Genomic DNA, 21,416 nt, shown 5'->3' with positions numbered 1-21,416 from the left:
GGGCGACTCATGTAGCCAAGTAATTCTTTACCTTAGCAAATTTTTTACTAATTCAAGTTTTCTTTAATATATATATATATATAGCACCTGAGAAGCTCAGGTAATGGTGCAAATTCACGGTCTAGGTCATATCTCCTCCCAACTCCTGTCCCTCTCCTCCAAATATGGTCACCTTAGCCTCAAACTACAGGCTTTTAAACTGGATTCCACAAACAACTGGTGAGGTCACGTGGATATGTTGACTCTTTTATACCAGCTGTGATGTGTTGGAATGAAGCCGCCTCTGCTGCTTCTAAAAAAGGCGACTGGATCAGCCACCAACGAGATTAAGCCTCAACTTTATTGGCTGACACCAAACGTCACACGTGTTCAGGGACCAGTAACTTTCCCTGATACTGCCAGTTCTCATTCAAGTTGAACAGAAGGAGACAAGTAATTCAAGATTTTTCATCACCTCTCAGCTAATATCTATTTAGTACACTCACTGTTTGACTATACAAAAAATAATTTCCTCAACCTATCTGTTCATTTGTTTCTCAACTTGTGTACAAGGGTTTGCAGCTGGCAGGCTAACGTGTTCATGTTTGTTTGAGAACCGCTAAAAATGTTTTTAAAAGGAATTTTTTCCTGCAGTGTAAAAGAATTCTGGGGGAACAACACCTTGTAAAATATTAATTTATAAATTTGTTTCAAACGACAGATAGGACAGTTATGATGCTGAGCTCTATCAAGTTGGCAAGCCAGTGAGCAGATATTTTTGGGTGACATCAAGCAACGGAGTAGGTTGGCTATATTTTTGAGTGAGGACAGAGAAGCATTTCTGAACTGGGTAGTTGCAGCATATGGAGAAGGTGGCACACACTGTAATGGATGCATCAAGTTGACAGTGTCTTATTTTTTTCCCCCCCAGTAGAAAATAAAGAGGACGCTTTCTGATAGCTGGGCTTACGATATTGGAGTACATATGTGATACTAATGTTTAATTAATGTGCTGTATGCATCAATGTGGCAGTGTGGAGCCTTTCTTTTAAAGGCAACATCGGGATTGACTTGAACATTGTAACAGCAAATGCAGTAAATGCATGACATGAAGTTGGCTGTTTCTTTTTCAACTAAACTCTAGCATAAAGCAATGGTTGCGATAAAGTCAGAAACAAGTGTCGATAAACTTGAAAAGTCAATTATTCACAAGTTTAAACAACCCAGCAGGTGTTTCTCCATCCTAGCTAAAGCACTTACCAGAGTAGCTGATTGGAAACAAAATAAAAAATGATCATAAAATATTTTGATAATTACGGGGCTCTTTTCTTTTTTCCATTCAAAACTGACAAATGATCTTTTGTTCCAGGCTGTCAAATCTGACAATTTACTTTTTGTCCTTTGAGAGATATGTGGATGAATTAAATATCTCAAGGTTCTTGGCAGTCCATCAATAAAAATGAAAAGATTTAACTCATGTGATGAACAGAGAATCAACAAATAAAAGGTTAGCCTCAGCCAAAGCTCCAACAACAGCGGTTTATGACTCACCTGCTCCTCTGTTGTCTTCTGGGCAAGCTCCTGTGTCAGTGTTTGGATGTTCCATCTCAGCCTCATTTTCCTTACTCTCTGTTGCACTGAGGACTCGGGCCAAAGCCCTGGACAAGGCTGGTTCAGCCTGGGCAGTTTTGGGCTGAGCATCACACCCAGATTTATTGGAAGACGGTGCTGCAAGACTCTTCTGGACCTGAAGGTCAAGATGCAGCGTGAGGAGGAATCATCAAGGAGACATAAGAGGGATCTGACAGTAGATAAGATTTACCTTATTCAACACATTGCCTAAACCAAATGTAGGGGTGTGAGGCTTTGGTTCAGCCACAACACACGGAGAATTTGTTCCGGGAGGCAGAAACCGAGGCTTTTTCACAGCATTACCAAGGAGCTGACTAGGAGCTCCTGAGCGCCTCATTCTTCCACAACTATCTGTCTCCTGAAGATAAAAAGCAATAAATATAAGGGCTACAACTGTTACAGCAGATAAAACCAAAACAGAAAGAATTGCCACTAGTATTTAGTAATACTTGTCAGAAACACCTGAACACTTGAGGACACCAGTCGATGCTGAAAAGGAAAAGCTTCAGCTGACTGTCTCTATTAAACCAGATTTTATACTTAATTCTATACAGTAAGTGGATGAACCACAATAAAATATACAGCCCATTATAATTTTGATGAAAAGTACTCGCTACATTTATCAAGTATACATGCTATGTTTACTTGATAAGTGGTAACAGTAAACACATCAAGAATACCCCGGGATGAATTGCTTATCAACTATAATTAAATCCTTCGTTCATCACATGTTGATCAAGTTACCGATCATTGACATAAATCATTAATCATCATTTGAACATCTTGAAAATTATTTCCCGTGTTAAAAATCCCCCAAATAGTTAACTATCACAGCGTCGGCCCACCAAACTGCTGCAACAGTGTGCTAGCTAGCTAGCCCGCCAGCACTATACGAGCTTAACCTACAGACATGAACTAAACCAAGCTACAACGACCAAAACCAGTGACAGCATGACTTATTAAGTGAACTGTTAATTTCAGTAAGATATAAAAACATGGAGGGGAAAAAAAACCTCACTCACCTCGAAATTCGTCTTGTATAAGTCCGCCCAGGTCTGGTTGGATTCCTTTCTGATTCTCCCGCTGAATGAAGGGTACGACGTGATTGGTTGCGCCCCGGAAGTGGGCGGGTTAAAATGAGAAGAGGTACGTTTGTTTTGATATACCCGTAAAGATTTTGGTGACATCCTTGCATAATTTCTAATGTTTGTTCATCAATGGTGGTATAATCGAGCGCACCTAATATCCACCCAAGAACAGCCTGTGTATGTTTTGGTTTTGGCTGTGGTTACAATTCCTTTCAGCCAGGAAATATGTATTTGCCGATATCTCCGATATTTCATGCACTCTTATTCGCCTCATTTAAACATTTACTATTCATTGTTCTTTAACAGATTGACATTTGACATTTTAAAAATATGACATGGCCATATAAAACGAATATTATTGAGAAGAATAGATAGATATATAGATAGATAATGAAGCTGCACATAAACAAGGAAATTTATGCTGTTTCAGTGTGAAACGTGAAATGTGCATATTATGCAGAAATGCATTTAATTCGTTAACGAACAATCGTTGGTAGCACATGTAAGTGTTTATCGCTACTTTTTTTATTTACTGTTTTTGTGAGATATTGAATGCATGATCTTTATCTGCAGTAGGTTATGTTTGTGATTGGGTACATCCACTTTAACTGAAGTAAATTATCAGAAAACTTCCCCTGAGTCTGAGCTAATAGAAATTGCGCAAACATTGTAAAGAGCCTGGGATGAGTTGAGGGGTTTGCCCTTTGATTTCAGTCGTCATCTGATGTTGTGCAGTCAGTAATCCAATCAGGACGAGAGAGAGTGTAATCCATGTTAATCCCACATCCAGAGGGAGAAAGAAAGAGAGAAACCCAGGGAAGGGTGGGTCATTAAGAGAGACAAACAGTCGAAGGACGACAGCGATCTCTGAAGGTTACGCTTAGGAGGAGGAGTTTAAAATACTCCTGACTTGCTTGATCTGAGTGTTTCCTTACCTGTCAGAGGTCTGAGTTGACCTCGTCTGACAGCTGCCTTTCCAGGTGCTGAAGCCTCGTTGTCAGGGTTACCTCTCCATGGAGATGCACTCCCAGAGGTAGAGGAGGGCTTTAGGAGAAAGGAGACCCCAAACTTGATGGAGCAACACTGAGGAAGTGAGGATGAAGGAGGACAGAAAATAGACGATTGAGCAGAAGGAAGGTCACCCGTGGGGAAGGAAGAAGAGGTGGATGTCGTGAAAGTTGGCAGGTAGGAATATTCTTGTCAAACTTGTTTAACTGTAACAGGCCAGGTCAAGAGTCATGTTCTCTCATGACTATCCTGCTTTTGCAGGATGGGGTTTGATCTGGAAAGGTTTGTGGGTTACGTGAATGAGGGTCTCCTGTGCTGTGTGTGTCGAGACGTGTTGGAGCGCCCCCTCCAGGCGCCTTGTGAACATGCCTACTGCAGTGCCTGCATCAGCAGCTGGCTGGTCCATCACCACTCCTGTCCTGAGGACAGACAACCGCTGGACGTTGGCAGTCTGAAGCCGCTGTACAGGTCTGTCTCCTTCACTGCATCTGGAGGTCTCTGATGATCTTGACTTTGTAGTTTGTCATTCTTGACTTCCACACCAGGCTACTTCTCATGCTTGTTCTCTCTAATACTGTTTTGATCTGTGAGGCAGGTACATGCGGAATGACCTGAACCGTCTGCAGATCCGGTGTGTGAATGCAGTGCAGGGATGTGAGGTGGTCTGCTCACTGGAGAGCCTGCACACACACGAGGATGAGTGTGAGTTCGCCTTCGTATCCTGCTCTAACTCAGGTACGAGACCTAACATTTGCACACATCTTTATTTTTGATTACAAACACTTTTTCGAATCATCATTGTAACTTTCATTATGGTAAATGTGGTGACATGTGATACAAAGGCAATATGACACCTCTGTGTGAGAGCAACAGGTGGCTCTCATGTTGTCATGGCTACCTCATAAACTAGTCCACCATGGGACTTCAGCTCCCACAGACAGGCACTGGGAGTTTCAGGGTTGACCTTTCATTATAAGCTTGCACATAAAAAAACATACACTCTGGTTCTCACAATGTGCCCATGACCTGTCGTTGGCAGGTGGAGAGTATATATGCTACCACTGTGGTAGGTAGAGTGATGGTGTGTGTGTGTGTGTGCATGCTGCATGGATTTGTGCAGTTTTCAATTCTGCATATAAGCCTGATGTTACTTGCCATTTGTAGCTGATGTGCTGCAGATTCTTGTTGACACCGGTCTGAACTCCATTCCACAATATTTTCCTTGTGCTACTTTGAATACGACATAAACCAACAATTCCACAATTTAACCTTGATAGAACAACGGTTTATAACAGCCAATAGCGGCTTTCACAAGTATATTTTACCTGTGCATAACGCAGAGAAAGATGTTTCACGTAATTTCAATCTACATTTTAGTGTTTTTATATATATATATATATATATATATATATATATATATATCATAGTTTTCTGTTTAGAAGTCATTGTTTAATCTGCTGAAATAATGTCTCAGAACAAACCTGAAGTATTAATCTAGCAACATATATTAGAAGTTTGATAGAAAAGACAGTGACTTATCTCATAATATATCAATACTGGATTTTCTTTGTCCCCTAATGTCAGTATCAGTCCCCCCAAAAATCCAGTATCATTCAGGCTCTGTAGCTGATTAAGTCCTGACTCCAGCAACATCCAGTAAAGATTTGCTTTATTTGCATCAAAGTTATAGCTTAATGTGGGAGCTTTCTGAACAAATATCTCCATTTTTTTGTTCACAAGGCATTGTCAATGCTAACAAAGTTTCTTAATGTCGGCCAACACATCACTGTGCTCGTGTCCTCCCAGGCTGCCCTGTGCAGGTGGAGAGGCGGGGTTTGGAAGCTCACCTGTCAGAATGTAACTTCCGCAGCAGAGAGTGTCCCAATGGCTGCGGCCACACTCTCCTCTCCATTGAACAGTCGCAGCACAACTGTGTAGCAGAGCTGCGCACTGAAGTAGAGATGCTGCGGTATGTAAACTGTGTTTACAGATTCCTGCTACTGTCTATATGGCTGTGGAAAGAGTACTGAAGATTTGTGCTCAAAGTAAAAGTACTGGTGTTAAAAATATGATCAATATCAAGGGTATTAATATGTTAACGTACACATATAAATAAACATATAGAAACAGGAATTTGTCCGTCAAAAACGTACTAAAACTATTTTTGAACCTGGATAGAAGGTACCGTCATTTTCACTCACCCGCCATCTTTTTTAATCCTTTCAATGTTGTTAACCTCCAGCTCCATGTTTTTTCCAAACTTAAATGCACTCCTGTGCAGTTCTAGTCAGTTGTCATCTGTCCAAACCTCTGCCTGCTGCAGGAAAAACTGTTGAAAGTCTCATTGGCTATAAAAAAAGCAGATGAAATGTTTTAATCTGCATCTGACTTTAGGCCCTTTTCACTGAAGCGACTTAAACAGGTCTGAACACAGTGTAATTTATTCCATTCATGCCACCATTGAATTGGTTCACTAGAATTACTGTAACACCCGAGGGCCATCGTTAAATTGATCAGTAACACCTGGGTTTACCTGCTATGCCAAAACTGGTGCTGTGAAAAAGACCTATTGTGAAGTGGACTGACATGTAATGTAAAACACTTATGTATTTACAAATTCACCGTGGTTGTCAATGATAATGTAAACATGTCCTGCAGGGCAGAGATGTTGTGTCAAGTGGAGGAGGTGAGACGGGAGATGGAGTCTCGCTTGGATTCACAGAGGAGACACATGGTGCAGAAAGAGTCGCTGCTGAAGAACGAGGTGGAGGAACTCAAGGTAACGCGTCTCGGCCTTTGTTTGTTTGCTTCTTTGTTTTAAAAAAAAGCAACAATCGCAGATGAAAAGTGTAGAGCTGAAGTTCAGAATGAGTGAAGTGGGTGAATCAAGCACATTTATTTAATATCACACACATTTTCTTCTACTGAGGTGATTACAGCCACAATTTTGCTAAATGCTCCTAAAAATACACAAGCTCATAATGAATGCTAACATATAAATGAAGTATAATATGCAACGATACAATTGCGCTATGATAAAAACTAATGTTATGCTTTAAAAGGACCTCTTGTTCCAAAAGCCATTTAAAACACTGTCTTCTTTCCAATGTCAACAAAAGATAGTTTTCCTTACTGATTCCTGAACTTGGCTTCACACACACAAACACATGCACGCGCACAGTTGCTGCAGTAGCTGTATTGGCAGCATTAATAGCATCTATACTTGTTTGGGAACAACTCAAATTTAAACTTCTACTTTTGGAACTTCAATGGTTTCTTCCATCTTTTCAGGCTCAGTTATCACGTGTGATCAATGACATGCGTGCTCTACTAGGAGCAGAGCGCTTACGGAGACAGGAACTCGCAGAAGCTGAGCTGGAAAAGAGGGAACTTCTGGAGCTCCTCAGAGATCTGCAACTCACACGGAGTCAGCCTCCGGTCCAACAGAACCCCCCCGATGAGCCTCAGGGAGACCAACAGATATCCAGATGGGGGCTGCAGAGGAAGACTTCCTTACACGCCTCCTGTCTGTCACTTCATTCATCTCAGGGGCCAACGGTCTCAGGTCCACCTCCATCCCCTCAGCTGAGCGAGGGGACTCGTAAGGGTGGCACCCGGAGTCTGACCCTGGACAGCATCAAGAGGAAGAGCCGGGAGGTCACAGTCATCTGAGAAGACTGGACTGGGAGAAGATGAACCAAACCAGGGTGACATTTTCAATGGTGGTATAGTAAACCCGTTAAGAGTTCTACAGCAAATTAATTCAAGATTTTTTTTGTAATCAGTTAATTGAAATTAACTAAAGAGCAGAATACTGTGAGAATGAATCAGATATCTGAAAGGTGTTTTTGTGCTATTCCACTCCATTAAGGGTCTTTTTACTGTAGGTTGTATTAAAAGAAAATTAAACATGAATTTTGATGACTAATGCTGAACTCACCCTTCATCATCATTGTTCCTTAAGCCAGCTTTCATTCAGAACAGCTTCTATCTCTTTTTAGCATTCTGCCTGATGGTACAGCTTCACTTTTGTTGAATGTTTAATTAATTTGGGAGACAAAATCTTGGCATCAGTGATATTACGGACCATTATGGTGGCTCTAAGCACGCCTGAAATATTGAAAAACAGCTCCTAATTCACAAGTATGAAAAGCAAGGTACATCAACTGAGAGACTGGGCTTTGTATGTGATCTTGTATTAAAAATGTGATGTCCATTTAAATCCATCAAGGCAGCAACTCTAACATGTAAGAGGAGAGTTTTTATGATTATAACATCTCTGTTACACTGTGCCTGTTGAAGCTTTCCTTTAGAGTTTTTAATTATTATTTAATTTATACTAATTTTATTAGGGACCAAGTGTTGGTTGTTCAAAAACAGGTGGAAACTCATTCACTATGACCTTTATTCTCATGTTAACAAAACATAAAACATCAACACAAAATCATTTTGACAATAGCATCCCACCATGGACATGTTTCCATGGAAACAATACATAGAGTATCTCGATTGGTCCATTTGTAGCCACAAGAGGCTTCAGTCAATGCCCAGGTGAGTTTACCTGGTGAAGGAGCGAACATGTCTGCCCCTTCCTCCTCCACTACCTCCCCCACCGCTGAACTTGCCCCCCTGAGATCCTCTCCCCCCTCCGCCTCCCCCTCCTCCTGCACTTCCGCCGCCTCCTCCACCGCTAAGCCACGACAACCCAGTACCTCCTCTGCCTCGAGGAGCTCGATCCCGTGGAGCCAGGCGATATGCACCTGGATGCAAGAGGGAAAAAAAGGACAAAGCTTTTAATTCAGTGTTTAGAAATTCCTGTTACAAAATGTGTGTGTGTATATGTGCGTGTGTGTGTGCATGTGCTTACTAGCAGGGAGTTGTCTGGAGGGCAGAGGACCCCGTGTGAAGTTGCTCTGACCTCCGCGAGGTTCACTGTAGGTTCCCCGGTGAGTGACAGTTGGGAGTTGACCACTCCACGAAGAACCCCTTCCTCCATCTCTGCGGGTGTAATTACCTGCAGGGCCACAACAAAAGGCTTTACCACCCCCTGCTGGCCAGCTTGTAGTACTGAGATATTAATAATTATATATGACACAAGAATATATTTTCAAATGACATGTACAAGGCAGATAAACTGTCTGTGTGAACTTACCAGACAGCAGTACACCTTTAGGTTGCGGTGGAGTGAAAAAGCGAGTCTGGCTGTGGAAAGTAGCTCTGCCCCTGTTGCCAGTGAACAGTCCTCTGGTGGGGGGTTTGGGGGAGCTTTTGGGGGGCCGTTTTGGGGGCAAAAGCCCAATCGGGGTGGCAATGTCTTTAAACTCTGCTGCCACAAAGTCATCCACGTGCATACTGGGAGGACGGGAAGTGTTCTGTTTGCGCTGGCGGAAGATATCATGCGGTCGGGAGACGTTCTGTCCAAAGCCTCCTCGACCTCCGCGGCCACGTGGAGCAGCCATGATGTGAGCTCTCTTTGCAGGTTCCACATAATCCGATTTACCGCTGTAAAGAAAGATTTCTTTTCATAATCAGTACATCCATTTAAAAAATAAATCAATTAATAACTTAATTGTCTGAAATGAGGTGGACACGGGAGTTCTGTACCTCGATGTAATGAACGTTTCATGCTTGTGTTTGCCGAGTCGGAAGCCTTTCGGAGCCTTGGTGTGACCAGGAGATGAGGGCTCGGACAGGAAGGAGCGCTCCAGCTCTGCCTTTAGGTCCAGTTCTGGACAACATTCCTGAGCCAAACCCACCAGATCCACCTTCACCTATGACAGAAAAAGAGGGGGCTGAGCTGGAATCTTGCGTATATTGTATACCAATATACAGACAGTTTCAAAACTGTAAATTATAATATAACTCAATAGTTCTACAGCCAGCCTTAAGCAGTTTTTAGAGTTGTATTCCAGAACCCCCAATCCATAGTGTACATACTATATATGTTTAAAAAAAAAAAATTGATAGCGTAAAAGTTAGGATTATGATGTGTTCCTTAGGGTTGTCACTGTTGTCATGCAGATATTACACAGTTGTAAATAGTAAGAACAGGTCATTGCACCCACTGGCAATTATTACACTGAAAGGAACAACACAACACAATGGAATATTTGTTAACATATTCGTGGAGCGCACACAAGCAAACACACTTACCATGTCAAGGTCTGTTTCTATGTCATCAGTTTGGAAAGGAGAAAACCAGAGAGCCTTCAGCTGCTCATCCAGAGCTTCTGACAGAATGAACACCGTCCTGCAGATAAGAGAAGATAAAATAAAGGAAATACTAATACAGGGCATCAAAGTTAACATTTACTCAGAAGAACATAGTGACAGAAAGAAAAAAATAATACTAGAAATGAGAACTGCTGAATCTGATTATTCTGCATCATCAGAGGCGGCACCTGTGGTTAAACTGAGCCCCGAGTGTCTCCGGTATTGGTAGAGTGGGCTCAGTCTCAGCGGCAGGAGGTGTGTCGGTTGCCGTCTCCAGCGTCTGTCTCAGAACGATCACACTCTCCAACATCGTCTCCAATGAATCATCCTCTTTACAAAGTTTCTACAAACACATCAGTGGCGTGAGTATAAAGGCAGCATAACGCCCGAATTTGTGGAGCAGAGATGTTACGAGTGAATAATTCCTACCGTTATCTGTTTCTCCAAAGTAGGCAGAGGATGAGACTCCGACTCTTCCCACTGCAGCAGCACTTTCATCTCAGAGCCGCTGAGCAACCGTGGAGGAGCAGCGAAGGCAGACTCCTCTGTAGACCCCTGGGCCTCCTCACCGCACTGGAAATTCCAAGCAAAGGCTCATAAGAGGGGTCTGGCAATTGCATGCTGTTTACAACTCTGCATGTGGTACATCACCTTTGTTTTATTTAAATTATGAGTGACATAAATGCCCTTTCCTTATGCCCTCTCAGTTATTTAAAAAATAATACTGCAGTTTCTTGTACCAGATTTGTAGAACATTTGATGGACCCAACTGAAAAACCTAGATAAAAACACACTTCTAGGCTACACTTACCATCGAGTCTGTGTTGACGATCTGTCTGAGGAAGTCGAGCAGTGCTGAGAGCAGATCTGCCGAGTCCTTGTTAAAAGGAAACACCAGTCTCTTCAATAGCGAGCAGAGTCCCACACTGTGTTTCTTCAGGGCTCTGAAACAAGATTAAAGGCTTGTTAGACCAAGAAGATGAAACAGTCACTGCTAAGACAAAGAAAAATTTCATTTCAGTTTTGTTCTTTACATTTTGAGGTGGTACAGTCCATAGTCGTGCTCTGTGAGGAATGTCAGTGTCCTGATACATGTGAGGAGAAGTGGGATGCTACTGTCTGCATTTCCCAACACCTCCAACAATGCATTACAAACTGATGACAACATCTCTCGCCCTGGAAGTGCATTGGCCAGCTGTTCTGCCTCTGACACACAGCTTTCACCCGGGGGAGACATCACCAGAGAAATATCCTATGAAGAGATGGATGAATATTTTTAGGTGGTAATTCTTACTTGCCTCTGGCTTTGTGTGCATTCCTTTGTTTACCTGGTCACACAGTGACTGTAATATCGTCCCCACCAGTTCGCTGCACTGCTGCTGCTGTATGGAGTGATCAGCAGGAGGAACCAGCAGAGACAGCAGCATGGGGAAGAGGTCGGCCAGTTGTTCATCTCCAGACACCAACCCCGAAAGCAGGTGTAACACAGCACTCTTACACGCTCTCTGTGACACCAGTGCATCCATCAGGGAGAGCAGGCGCAGGACTTGACCCCAGCACACAGCTTTCCCCTCCACCCTGCAGTAAGCACACATACAATAAAAACAGTTTCCAGAATTGTCAGCAGGAAATAACTGGGCACGCTTCACTCACGGCTGCAGCTCCTCCAGCAGTAACTCCAGCAGGGTCTTCATAATGAGGGTTGCAGTGGGTGAAGACAGGTCGGCCAGCTGAACGCACACTCTTCTCAGCATGGCCAAGAGGGGAGGGCAGCTGGTGGCACATACGCATCTCAAGGCCTCAGAAAACACTTTCCACTGTGCCCGTATGTGCATGCTCCAAAGTTTCCTTGTGTTTAAGGCCACGGCCACATCTTGGACTGATATCACCTACAGAGCCGATGATGTTCACATAAATATCTATGCATTCTCCATTATGAAAAGGGGAGTAGGAAATAGCTGGGTGACACAAGGAATTGTGGTACCTGAGTGCTTTGCATTGGAAGTGGAAGAGGCAGGAGCTCAGACAACAATGTAAGTCCAGAGAAAAGACCTTCAGGAGCTTTAAGTAATGATACTAAAACCTCCTTTAGCATCAGAGACCACGTGTTGTTGGCCAAGGTCTCCTCTGTATGAGTCACCTGCAACAAACAAATTCAGTCAGCATAATGCAGATTATGGAAAAGTAACTTTTAATATTTTAAAAATTTCTTTCGCCCACCTCTTCATTGACACCCTGCGTAAAGGTGAGCAGCACATCAACAATAAGCGCCTGCACTCTGGTTTCCTCCCCATCTAATCGCCCGGTCGCAGGGATGGAGCAGACTATCATGTGGAGCGTCACCAGTACGCTGGCCACACGGGTGTCCCTAAACTGGAAAGCTCCCCCGCGGAGCAGCTCCGTCAGCATTGTTCGCAATAAACGTAGCGTGCTGATGCATATACTGAGGATCATGCAGCGCTGTGGCGTGGGGCCCATATGCCCGTGCACACGCCATGGTTGCAGGAGCACACCACACATCTTCTGCAAGACGCGCACACACGTATCGAGACCCTCGCCAGAGAAGAGTTGAACCCCTGCAAGACTCCACTTCAGATCCCTCTGCTGACCTGCAGAAACATGGAACACTTGGTTAAAAAGTGTGTGCTCTATAACCACTGTAAACATTAACCAACCTATTAAATCACAAAATCTAATTCAATCTAAAGACTAATTCAATTCTACTCTTTACCCTCGATGGCAGGCGGCGGGCTGGCAATGTGACAAATAACCCTGAGAGCAGTGACCAGTCCAGTTCCGTCAGCAGTCAGCACATTTTCAACATTCTGAAATTGAGAGAAATTTCACACACACGCACGCACGCGCACACACACACACACCCACGCACACACACACACGACATACTGAGTGTGGCACTTTCATTTACATGCAGTCTTGACTTTAACATTATACGCAGCAGGGAATCATTCGAGCAGTTCAGACTTGTCAGCAGCGCAGCATTCCTACAAGATACAGTACATATTAGCGGCTCCGAGCTACATTATTATTAGCAGTGCTGAGCCTGTTTCACACAAAGATCCCAGTAACTTACTGCCTATACATTCCAGGCACGACTAGTGATTTTGACTATTCACACATGCAGCTCCATTTCGGAATGTGTCCGTCTTGAACCGGTGTACATATGACAAGGCAATGCCAGTAATAAATGGGACGTGATGTCCTGTGGAGGGCAGTATCAGGGCCTTCCCTGCTTTCATTCACAAAACAGCCTTCCCTGCATACTCCCTGTAATGTTACTATGTCTTGAGGTGGGAAATTGGCAGTGCAGGCTTCCCAGAAAATCACACATGATCCCTTCCCGGGACAACACGTGAACGTTTTTGGGAAATGCTGCACTGGTTTTAGGTGACAGCTTATACTTGAACCTGAATTGAAATACTTCCTCCTTTAATTGCATATTGTATTCAGTTAAGCCTAGTTGAAACAGAAAGTAATAACATTGTAGTGCTTTTATCTAATTGTATTACTGAACTGGCTCAAATTATAATGATAAAATTGTACTTTAGCAAAGGTAAGTAGAGAGACCTTGGTTATGTGCACTGAGAAGACTAATGTTGACACTGAATTCAAATTCATAGACAAATCACTGGCAGCCGCACAAACACTGCCACCTGAAGTGTTTTATCACTAACTGAATTGTAAGGGCTCATGAGTTATTAAGCATCTACAAGTGATAAAGGTGGATGAAAAATATTGAAAATGGCAAACAAATGTTGCTTTTTTCCAGCAGTGTGTATGCTGAATACCTGTTTGATGTAATCTATGAGGGTGGGAATGCTGCCAATCTCAAAGCGCAGTTTCTCCAAAGGCTCCAGCCATTTGCTGAGCTCTGAGGGACAACAGAAGCATAGGGGTTGTCAAGGACATACACTTAAATAGTGAACTCCCCAATTATGACAATAATAATAACACAATGTTACCCCAAGCCCAGGCAATCACAAAGTATAGATAAAAACACAGTAAAACAATAGGCAATATTCACCCTGTAACTTGGCATTAGTGTCATCTGCCTTGGCTAATGCGAGCAACGGAGCGGCGTACTGTTCCATCATACGTAGCTCATTAGAGCTTTGCACCACCAGCAACACCAGCATACAGGCATAGTTGTATGTGACTGCTTTGCGAGCTTTGGCTTCACTGCAAGAGAAGAGGACAAACACATGAAAGCACATTCAGAACTCAACCGAAGGAGAAAAAGGACACTAAGAGAGTAAGAGTGTCTCACCCCTGTCCATCCTTGCTGTGGTGCTGAAGCAGTGTGACCAAACAAGACAGGTTGTTGTCCAGACTGAAAACATGGGCCACAGCGCTACGGCCAGTCAGAGTGAAGGTCATCAGGTAGAGTGCATGGAGCATGCCCAGTACCTCCGCGTTGTCACCTTCCTCGAGCCCCGCACCCCCCTCCCCTCCTGTGGCCACATGGCTCATGAGCTCTGAGACACCCTGGAGAGCATGCAGCGCCTGCATTAGCCACACGCCGAAACCTTCTTCACCAAACCCAGGCCCCGTGAGAGCCCCCTCTCCTCCAGTAAATGCTGTCTCCTCCCCTTCCGCCTCAGCCATGGAAGCAAGAAGACGCAGAAGCAGGTTAGTGGGAGCGGGTTGGGCAAGGAGGAAGAGAAGACCCGACTGCGTGAGAGATAGGAAGCGGAGGAGCTCTCGGACAGACTGAGTGACTCCTAAATGTCCGGCCGCTGCAGCTGCAGACAGCACCACTGTAGTACTCTCCAGGAAATGGCATGCGTGCATGTACCTGAAGAGGGCGAGAGAACTATTATAATACAATCACTAAACCAATAGATTCCTATATCAAAAAAAAAATCTATTTAACCACATAGAACACAATTTATATCCTGTGTCACAATTACTTTAGTTATTATAGCACATGAGGACTGCGGCCATAGAAAAATATTTGTAATAGTACAAATGAATGAAGAAAAACATTTGGACCCGAGACCAAATACAATCAATAAACATTAAGATTTTACTGATTCTTGTTATCATGACCAGACATATTTTTTAACCTCCAGGTAGATGCCTGCAGATGACTTCATACATTCTCTGAGTCTGAAGAGCCGGGACACGTGTGTCCAAATGTGTACCTGTACAATGTTGGGTATGGATCATCTCTCTCCTGTGGTCCTGTTATTCGTGCAGACGTTGGGAAAGCTTTTCCTGGGGGCTGCACCATGCAGTGGGGGGCGGTCTCCAGCAGCTGATGTAACTCCTCTAAAACCCCCGCCAACCGATCCAGCTCAGCTTCGCTCACGGGGACAGAGGCGAGTGCAGCTTCTTCGTCCATGGGGCTTTCAGCATCCTCCATCTCCTCCTGATTATGACGGTCAATCAAGATCTATGCAAAAATATTCAGACGTGTGTGTGTGTGTGTGTGTGAGTACCTGCTGTGGTTCACTCCATGCTGCTGCTGTACGCTGCAGATCCACCAGCACCTCATACATGTGGCTCTTCTGTAATACGGCGTTTCCAGCAGTTATGACTCTCACTGTTTCTTCACGCAGGAACATCTGGACTAAACACTGCAAAGGATGAATGACTTAGTCACACACTTTCATCAGCCAGAAAGGCTTTACTTTATTCAGCTAGTCAGTGTCTCCTGAAAATGTGAACGTTGGTGGTGAGCTCTGGATTTGTGAAGCAGACTCCAACACTAATTAAAAGAGTGATGTATTTTACATCCAGCTTTCATTTGGTTTCTGAGAAGGGGTCGTTCTGCTAACCTGATAGCCACTCTTCTCCGACTCTCCAGCATGCAGGAAAGCCTCCACCCCAGCAGGAGCACTCGTCAGGGCATCAAGAGCTCTCAAGAGACTCAGCTTCAGTGTGGAGGAGACATGGTCCCCGTGGAGCAGCCCCAGCAGTACAACCAGAGCCCCATCACGCAGCAGCGCAGTGAGTCCCTGTGGACTCTCTGCCAGACATGATGCTAGCTTGGCACCAGCTTTCAGTTGTCTTAGGTTGAGAGCAATTGGCTGTGTGAGAGCAATCTCCATGCTCAGCGCTTGGAGGGCCCACTGGGCTACAACTCCAATATGGTCTTCAACCTCCCCTTCTCCTTGTTTAATCAAGTACGCCAATCCTTTGGCAAGCAGGCCAGGCGCTTCTTCCAGAGCAGTGACCCAGCGAGCGTCTCTGTCCTCTCCAATGCTTCCTAGCAGCTCTTTCAGCTGTGAAACAGCTTCTGCATCCTCTCCACCTGCTGGTTCCTCAGTGCTGCTTGAGTCTTTGGGCTCCTCCACACTGGCCTTCTCAAACTGAGTATCAAAGCGAGTTTTGTATGGAGGAGAAAAGTAGAGCAATGGCCTGAGTTCCCGCTCATAGGGATCGTACTGGACTGGTGGAACAGATGCTAGGTCCTCAGGAGTGTAGTCCATGTCAAAGGTGGGCAATTTAAAGCTGCCATTATCCAGGTCATCTTCATCACTGGAAATCTGCTCATAACCGTCATCGCCTAAACGAGCAGAAGAGGAAAAAAACAAAACAGTGTCAAAACTTTTAAAGTTTATCTTCAGCAAATAGAATATTTAAGATGTTTCAATCATTTGGGATGTAAAATGAATGATTATGAGGAGGCTAGTGATGACTATACATTCCCTTTCTTATCCATCAATACAAACACTGATAAACTACTCACGCATGGCAGCATCACTCCCAAGCATGCAGGGTTAGTTTGACATGCAGGATGAGAACACCACAAGCATCAGCCACGGTTGTGAGCATATGTGAGGCAGACTTGCCCATGACAGCCCATGAAGGTTGATCACAAACCTTCAGAGTCGCCCAGGCCAGCATTCATGAGCATGCTAGAGCACACACGCTCTCAAACTGTCACTCAGTCCCAAATGGACTGTTCTCCCACGGCCCCCTGGGAGATCTGATGACCTCATGTACCGTTTAAACTTGGATCACCAGAGGGTTTGGGGTTGTATGTCCATTTGGGATTGCAGATTATCCTACTCTCACAAAATCACACCCCTACCTTCCTCCATTTCCTCTTCCTCGTCCTCACCCTCATCTTCTTCCTCCTCTTCCTCATCTGGGGCACTCCCCTCGGTCCGTGCATCTTCTTCCTCCTCCTGCTCCTCCTCTTCATCCTCCTCACCCTCTTCCTCTTGCTCGGCATCTGAATATGCTTCATCAGCAGGAAGTGACCGTTCGGGTGACACAGCCTCTAGGTAGTCATCACGGCCCTCACATGGCTCCTCTTTGACGATGCCAGCTGATGATGTCACAGCACAGTTGTGGTCAAAAATATTCACGGGACCCATAATAACATGGATAGCAAATATTAATCTCTAAAGTAAATCGTAAAATCAGATGGTACTGATCATTGTTGATCAATCAGGATCCAAGAGTGTCATGTGACAGTACAGATGAAGAGTTCTAACCTGTCACTTGAACCTGCTCCTCATCATCATCATCTGGTGGTGGAGGCCCAGGTGGTGTGCGAGGACCTCGGGGTGCCGGTCTGGGTGGGCTACCATTGTATTGGTCATCTTTTTCCCACTCTAAGAACGGAAAGCAGTAAAATTAATTAACAGTACACATGAAGTAATTCAGGGTTCTGAAGTACAGATAATCCAATACTGATACCTTAACCTGTGTACTGGCTGATACTACGTACTAACCTAATAATACTGTGTTAAAAATGATGTACACATTGCTGATGTTTTGCTAGCAACTCTGACTGATGTTACATCTCAATAAATTCTTCTTTACTGCTCTAAAACAGTTACTGCAAGTGGATGCATAACACAACTTACTGTGGAGGCTACTGGTCTGAACTGGTCAAGAATTTATTTCCTATATGTAATATTACTCAGAGCTCACTGTGATAACTGGGACACAGCAGGGTCCTGTTTCCTGCTGATAATAGACTTGTTTACTCACCGATACCGACCCCGCATCTTTACCCGGGATGTTAGTATATTGGTATCGTAATCAGAACAACCCTAGTGTGAAGGTGAGACCACTGAAAAGTTTCCATTCAATGTTGCCCACCTTGTTTAACAATAAGCCTTTTGGGTCCGCAAGGCTGTTGAGGGGGTGGGGGCGGTGGAGGAGGGGGAGAGCCTTGATCATGTCCATGAGAGCGCTCTGTTGTCCCGTATATGGCCAAGGTCAGACTGGTGTACCAGCCACGCAGTACCAGGCCATCTGTGTTCACCTGCACATATGAAAACCTCTAGTTACAGCAGAGCAGACATTTCTTACCAATTTGAGGCAATTTTAACAACCATACTCTCTCTGACACATCTGCGCGTGCACATGAAAAATAAGACAATAGATCTGCTTACCTTTCCACTGGGTCTGAAGACGATAGACTTGTTCTCATCATACTCCAGGCTGAGGACAGAAAGCAAGACATGGCTTCATCAAACAACTTCTGAGAAGAGCAGATGTGTGAACATACAACCTATAATGGTCAGGTGCAGGATAAAAAGACATGTCGCATTAAAAGAGAAAAATAAAACACATCCATATACTGGAGTACAGCATCCATAAACAAAGTTTTAACCACAGCTGGACTTAATCAGGCACCAATGTCATGACACTTCACGGATGAACATCCAGAGTGGTTGAAGCATGCATTGTATTGCAAAACTAGTTAAAACACTTGCTTTACCACTAGTTACTCTGTGTAGCTGGAGAACAAAAAGTGACCTGCACAGAACCATTAGTGAACTTGTTGGTTTGTAATTGGTCTAACACATTCTATTTTTAGAAAATGGATAGAAATGTCAACATTATAGCTATTGCTCCAGTCCTACATATCCCTTTTTTGTTATATAACAAAAACAGTTTAACAATTGTGTCAATATGTCTTAAAAGCACTTTAGACACCCCCACACATACTTATTCCCTGGGTGCCCAAGCAGTCTAAACCTGTTCTTATACTGAAACATTTCAGCGGTGCTTCTGTTTGCATCTGAACACAATGGGTTTTTTTTCTCTGTTTTTCTATTCTGAGCTTAACGATAGTCAGTGACTCAGTGTCACCATTTTAAGATTAAAAAAAAACAAAAAAAAAAAACAAACCCAAAACAAAAACAGTTGGCAACCTGAGGCCTGAAGGAACACAAAGCAAACTAGTTTGTGCTCTGCATGCCATGTCACACACACATTTAACAGCGATAGCCAGGGCTGCAATTAGGCTGCACTCCTACACACATTTGTTGGTTTAAAAGCCAGCCGATATGAAAAGGAAATCAGATAAATTAAAGTGAAATAAAGGTGATACTATAAGTAGTAGTGAGGACTGACAAATTTACCTACACCGTTTCTGTTGGATTGAGCATGTTGATGGCATAAGAATTTCTCAAAGGGTTATTAGTTTTTAGTGCAGTAGATCATCTCATTCCAAACCCCTACAACAGGGGACGCAATGTTGGGCTAAGAGGAATTTGTCCTAATACATTTGAGTCATATTTGTGTTCAGCACTTGACACAAATAGTTCCAGGAGTCAGCGAGCTAAAAGCACAACAACCAACTTCTCTGTAAGATGGGTGTGCTGTATTTACAATATTCAGCAGCTCTATTGGACACTGAACTTACCACTTCGGTGCTACTGTGCACACCCCTATTATTATAAACAGATGAAAAATGCTTGACTCAAACATTCCTCTATACATCCATTTCACTTAGACAACTATGTATTTGGGTCACTCTCAGCTTCTGTGTGGGAGAGGTTGAGTTTCCTGAGAGACCAGTTAGCCTACGTATGAACAAAGAGACTTAAATATGGGTGGGTGCTCACACACACCCCAATGGCCTCTGAGAAAAGAGCTCAGATGCTACCACGACTGGTTCTACGGGTCAGACAGACATCTGCATCTCATGCACTTTTGAGACCGGGCCAGGAAATTCAGCTACCGGGAATGAGGAGAGGCTCTGAAGCAAAACAAGCACAAAACAAAAAGATCTGAGGAGAGAATGATTCTAACCTGCCCAGTCTGTGGAAGGTTGGACTGTTCGGTTTGGGAACATTATTGAAGAAGAGCTCTAGTTGAAAGGCATGAGGAGACGTCTCCCTGGAAGTAAAGAAACACAGTTGAATAAGTCCCCTTGTATTCAAAAATGTAATATATAAGTGACATACACCCTGACAGTTTTCCCCATTTTGGGTGACTGTATATCAACATGACACAGAGGCTTGATTCACTCAGGTTTTTGGTGTGTTGATTATGAAGACCAAAAAATTACATCACATATTATCAGGACCAGTCAACAATGGAGCTCCTGTGTCATTATCCCAGGTGGGCGGCTCCATTTCCTACAAGCACACAGAGGCTACCCTCTCTTGTGGATATGACAGAAAAGGCCATTTGCCTGAGGTATTTTGATCATACAAGAAAAAGACATGACATCATTTACAATCTATGTTGAAAGGAAGAATGGAAAGATGTGAATCTAGCCTTATCAGTGAATCTTTTTTTCATACTGATGTGTGTGCTTTGCATTATTAGCTTATTTTCAGAAAACGCCTTGTGTATCTATTGAATAAATTTATATATGTATATATATATATATGCATAAATAATTAGGATAACACATTCCAGTGTGACACAATATGATTCAACAGTACCAAATGAACCACAGTATTGAATCAACAACTAGTTACAGCAGCTTCATCATTCAAATTCTTCGATAAATTTGCTGGGTTCGAGTGAAGTTCGGTTCTCCGAGGTGCATTAATTCAACGGACAAATAAAGTATGTGTGACACTCAGCGATTGTCACAGCTCTCACCCGAACGCTCTGCTGTCAGGTAAGCTGCTGTGAGCTTTGATTCCAGGAGGGATGACACGGATCTCAGTGATGAGAACCCCGTAGGGGAATCGCACCACATCTATATTGGTTAACTGGAATGCAATGAAAAAAGAAAATCATGTAAATAACACAAAATGTGAGCTAAATCCTCAACCACGGCTAAAACTACAGCTTTACATGGTCACTTATGCTACGAGCTCAGAGGAAAACATGCCCAATACTCTAAGTTAGCATTAGCCAGCTGGCTAACTAGCAAACAAACTGCACAAGACGAAAAGACACCGACCTTACATACTTTGGTAAATCAGATCGCGTAAAATCGATACGAGTTATTAATTGCTTTGATGTTTGATTTGACAAGTTCGTAGCACAACGAGCGAATTTCTACATGATAACGAGGATGATACAACTGCTAATGTTAGCTAGTTAGCTCTGAAGTTGCGCGTTATTCTCCAAAATTCTTGCGTGAATGTGTTGTAAATTTCGATTGCAGGCTACGGCAAGGTAAATAAACAAAGCTGCGTTTTATTACCTCTGCGCTCTGGTGTTTAAACGTATCTAGAAAAAGAAGCTCTGTAGAGGAGTCCCCCGCCATCGCTTTCCGCTATCCAGGCCCGGGGTTAACTTCCGGCCCTGTGAGTTCTACTT

At 43.6% G+C, this 21,416-nt stretch overlaps 3 protein-coding genes across 5 annotated transcripts in view; 1 reads left to right on the top strand and 2 right to left on the bottom strand.

The window, feature by feature from the left end:
* rad54b (RAD54 homolog B) overlaps positions 1 to 3,784 on the bottom strand; it is a 15,481-nt gene extending 11,697 nt beyond the window's left edge. Inside the window, exons 1-4 of the mRNA XM_086218532.1 lie at positions 3,635 to 3,784; positions 2,634 to 2,694; positions 1,802 to 1,969; positions 1,531 to 1,726 (exon numbers count right to left, since the gene is read on the bottom strand). Coding sequence (XP_086074658.1) covers positions 1,531 to 1,726; positions 1,802 to 1,948 — 343 coding nt within the window. The 5' untranslated portion in view covers positions 1,949 to 1,969; positions 2,634 to 2,694; positions 3,635 to 3,784. The remainder of the gene's footprint in view (positions 1 to 1,530; positions 1,727 to 1,801; positions 1,970 to 2,633; positions 2,695 to 3,634) is intronic.
* The window catches only part of rnf41l (ring finger protein 41, like), an 8,250-nt gene extending 716 nt beyond the window's left edge, over positions 1 to 7,534 (top strand). Inside the window, exons 2-7 of one of the 2 annotated variants that reach the window (XM_086218535.1) lie at positions 3,668 to 3,884; positions 3,969 to 4,175; positions 4,303 to 4,442; positions 5,514 to 5,676; positions 6,366 to 6,486; positions 6,999 to 7,534. In XM_086218535.1, the coding sequence (XP_086074661.1) occupies positions 3,970 to 4,175; positions 4,303 to 4,442; positions 5,514 to 5,676; positions 6,366 to 6,486; positions 6,999 to 7,379 (1,011 nt within the window). In that variant the 5' untranslated portion in view covers positions 3,668 to 3,884; position 3,969 and the 3' untranslated portion in view covers positions 7,380 to 7,534. Of the gene's footprint in view, positions 1 to 3,222; positions 3,885 to 3,968; positions 4,176 to 4,302; positions 4,443 to 5,513; positions 5,677 to 6,365; positions 6,487 to 6,998 lie in introns of those variants that run through there. The other variant, XM_086218534.1, reaches the window with a different exon arrangement.
* Positions 7,535 to 8,101: 567 nt separating this feature from the next.
* Positions 8,102 to 21,404, bottom strand: virma (vir like m6A methyltransferase associated). Of its 2 annotated transcripts, none has more exons than XM_086218530.1 (27): positions 21,301 to 21,404; positions 20,748 to 20,860; positions 19,944 to 20,030; positions 18,296 to 18,344; positions 18,000 to 18,165; positions 17,387 to 17,506; positions 16,978 to 17,217; positions 15,719 to 16,449; positions 15,380 to 15,517; positions 15,083 to 15,309; positions 14,206 to 14,733; positions 13,963 to 14,117; positions 13,727 to 13,809; positions 12,652 to 12,745; positions 12,141 to 12,529; positions 11,905 to 12,060; positions 11,574 to 11,809; positions 11,249 to 11,498; positions 10,955 to 11,172; positions 10,732 to 10,864; positions 10,350 to 10,493; positions 10,109 to 10,263; positions 9,861 to 9,957; positions 9,312 to 9,478; positions 8,860 to 9,209; positions 8,575 to 8,721; positions 8,102 to 8,467 (listed from the first exon to the last, which is right to left on the bottom strand). In XM_086218530.1, exons 1-27 carry the CDS (start codon positions 21,361 to 21,363, stop codon positions 8,265 to 8,267), a joined length of 5,439 nt encoding a protein of 1,812 aa, XP_086074656.1. In that variant the 5' UTR covers positions 21,364 to 21,404; the 3' UTR covers positions 8,102 to 8,264. The 2 variants fall into 2 exon arrangements, with proteins under 2 accessions (XP_086074656.1, XP_086074657.1); XM_086218531.1 differs by having other exon boundaries at positions 17,008 to 17,217.
* Between the last annotated feature and the right edge of the window lie 12 nt (positions 21,405 to 21,416).

This window comes from Aulostomus chinensis, chromosome 11, assembly GCF_037954235.1.
Source record: "Aulostomus chinensis isolate RoL2024-O1b breed Wild chromosome 11, RoL_Achi_v1.0, whole genome shotgun sequence".
Classification (NCBI taxonomy): Eukaryota; Metazoa; Chordata; class Actinopteri; order Syngnathiformes; family Aulostomidae; genus Aulostomus; species Aulostomus chinensis.
The sequence above is the reverse complement of the archived record's forward strand: the minus strand, read 5'-3'. Positions and strand labels throughout refer to the sequence as shown.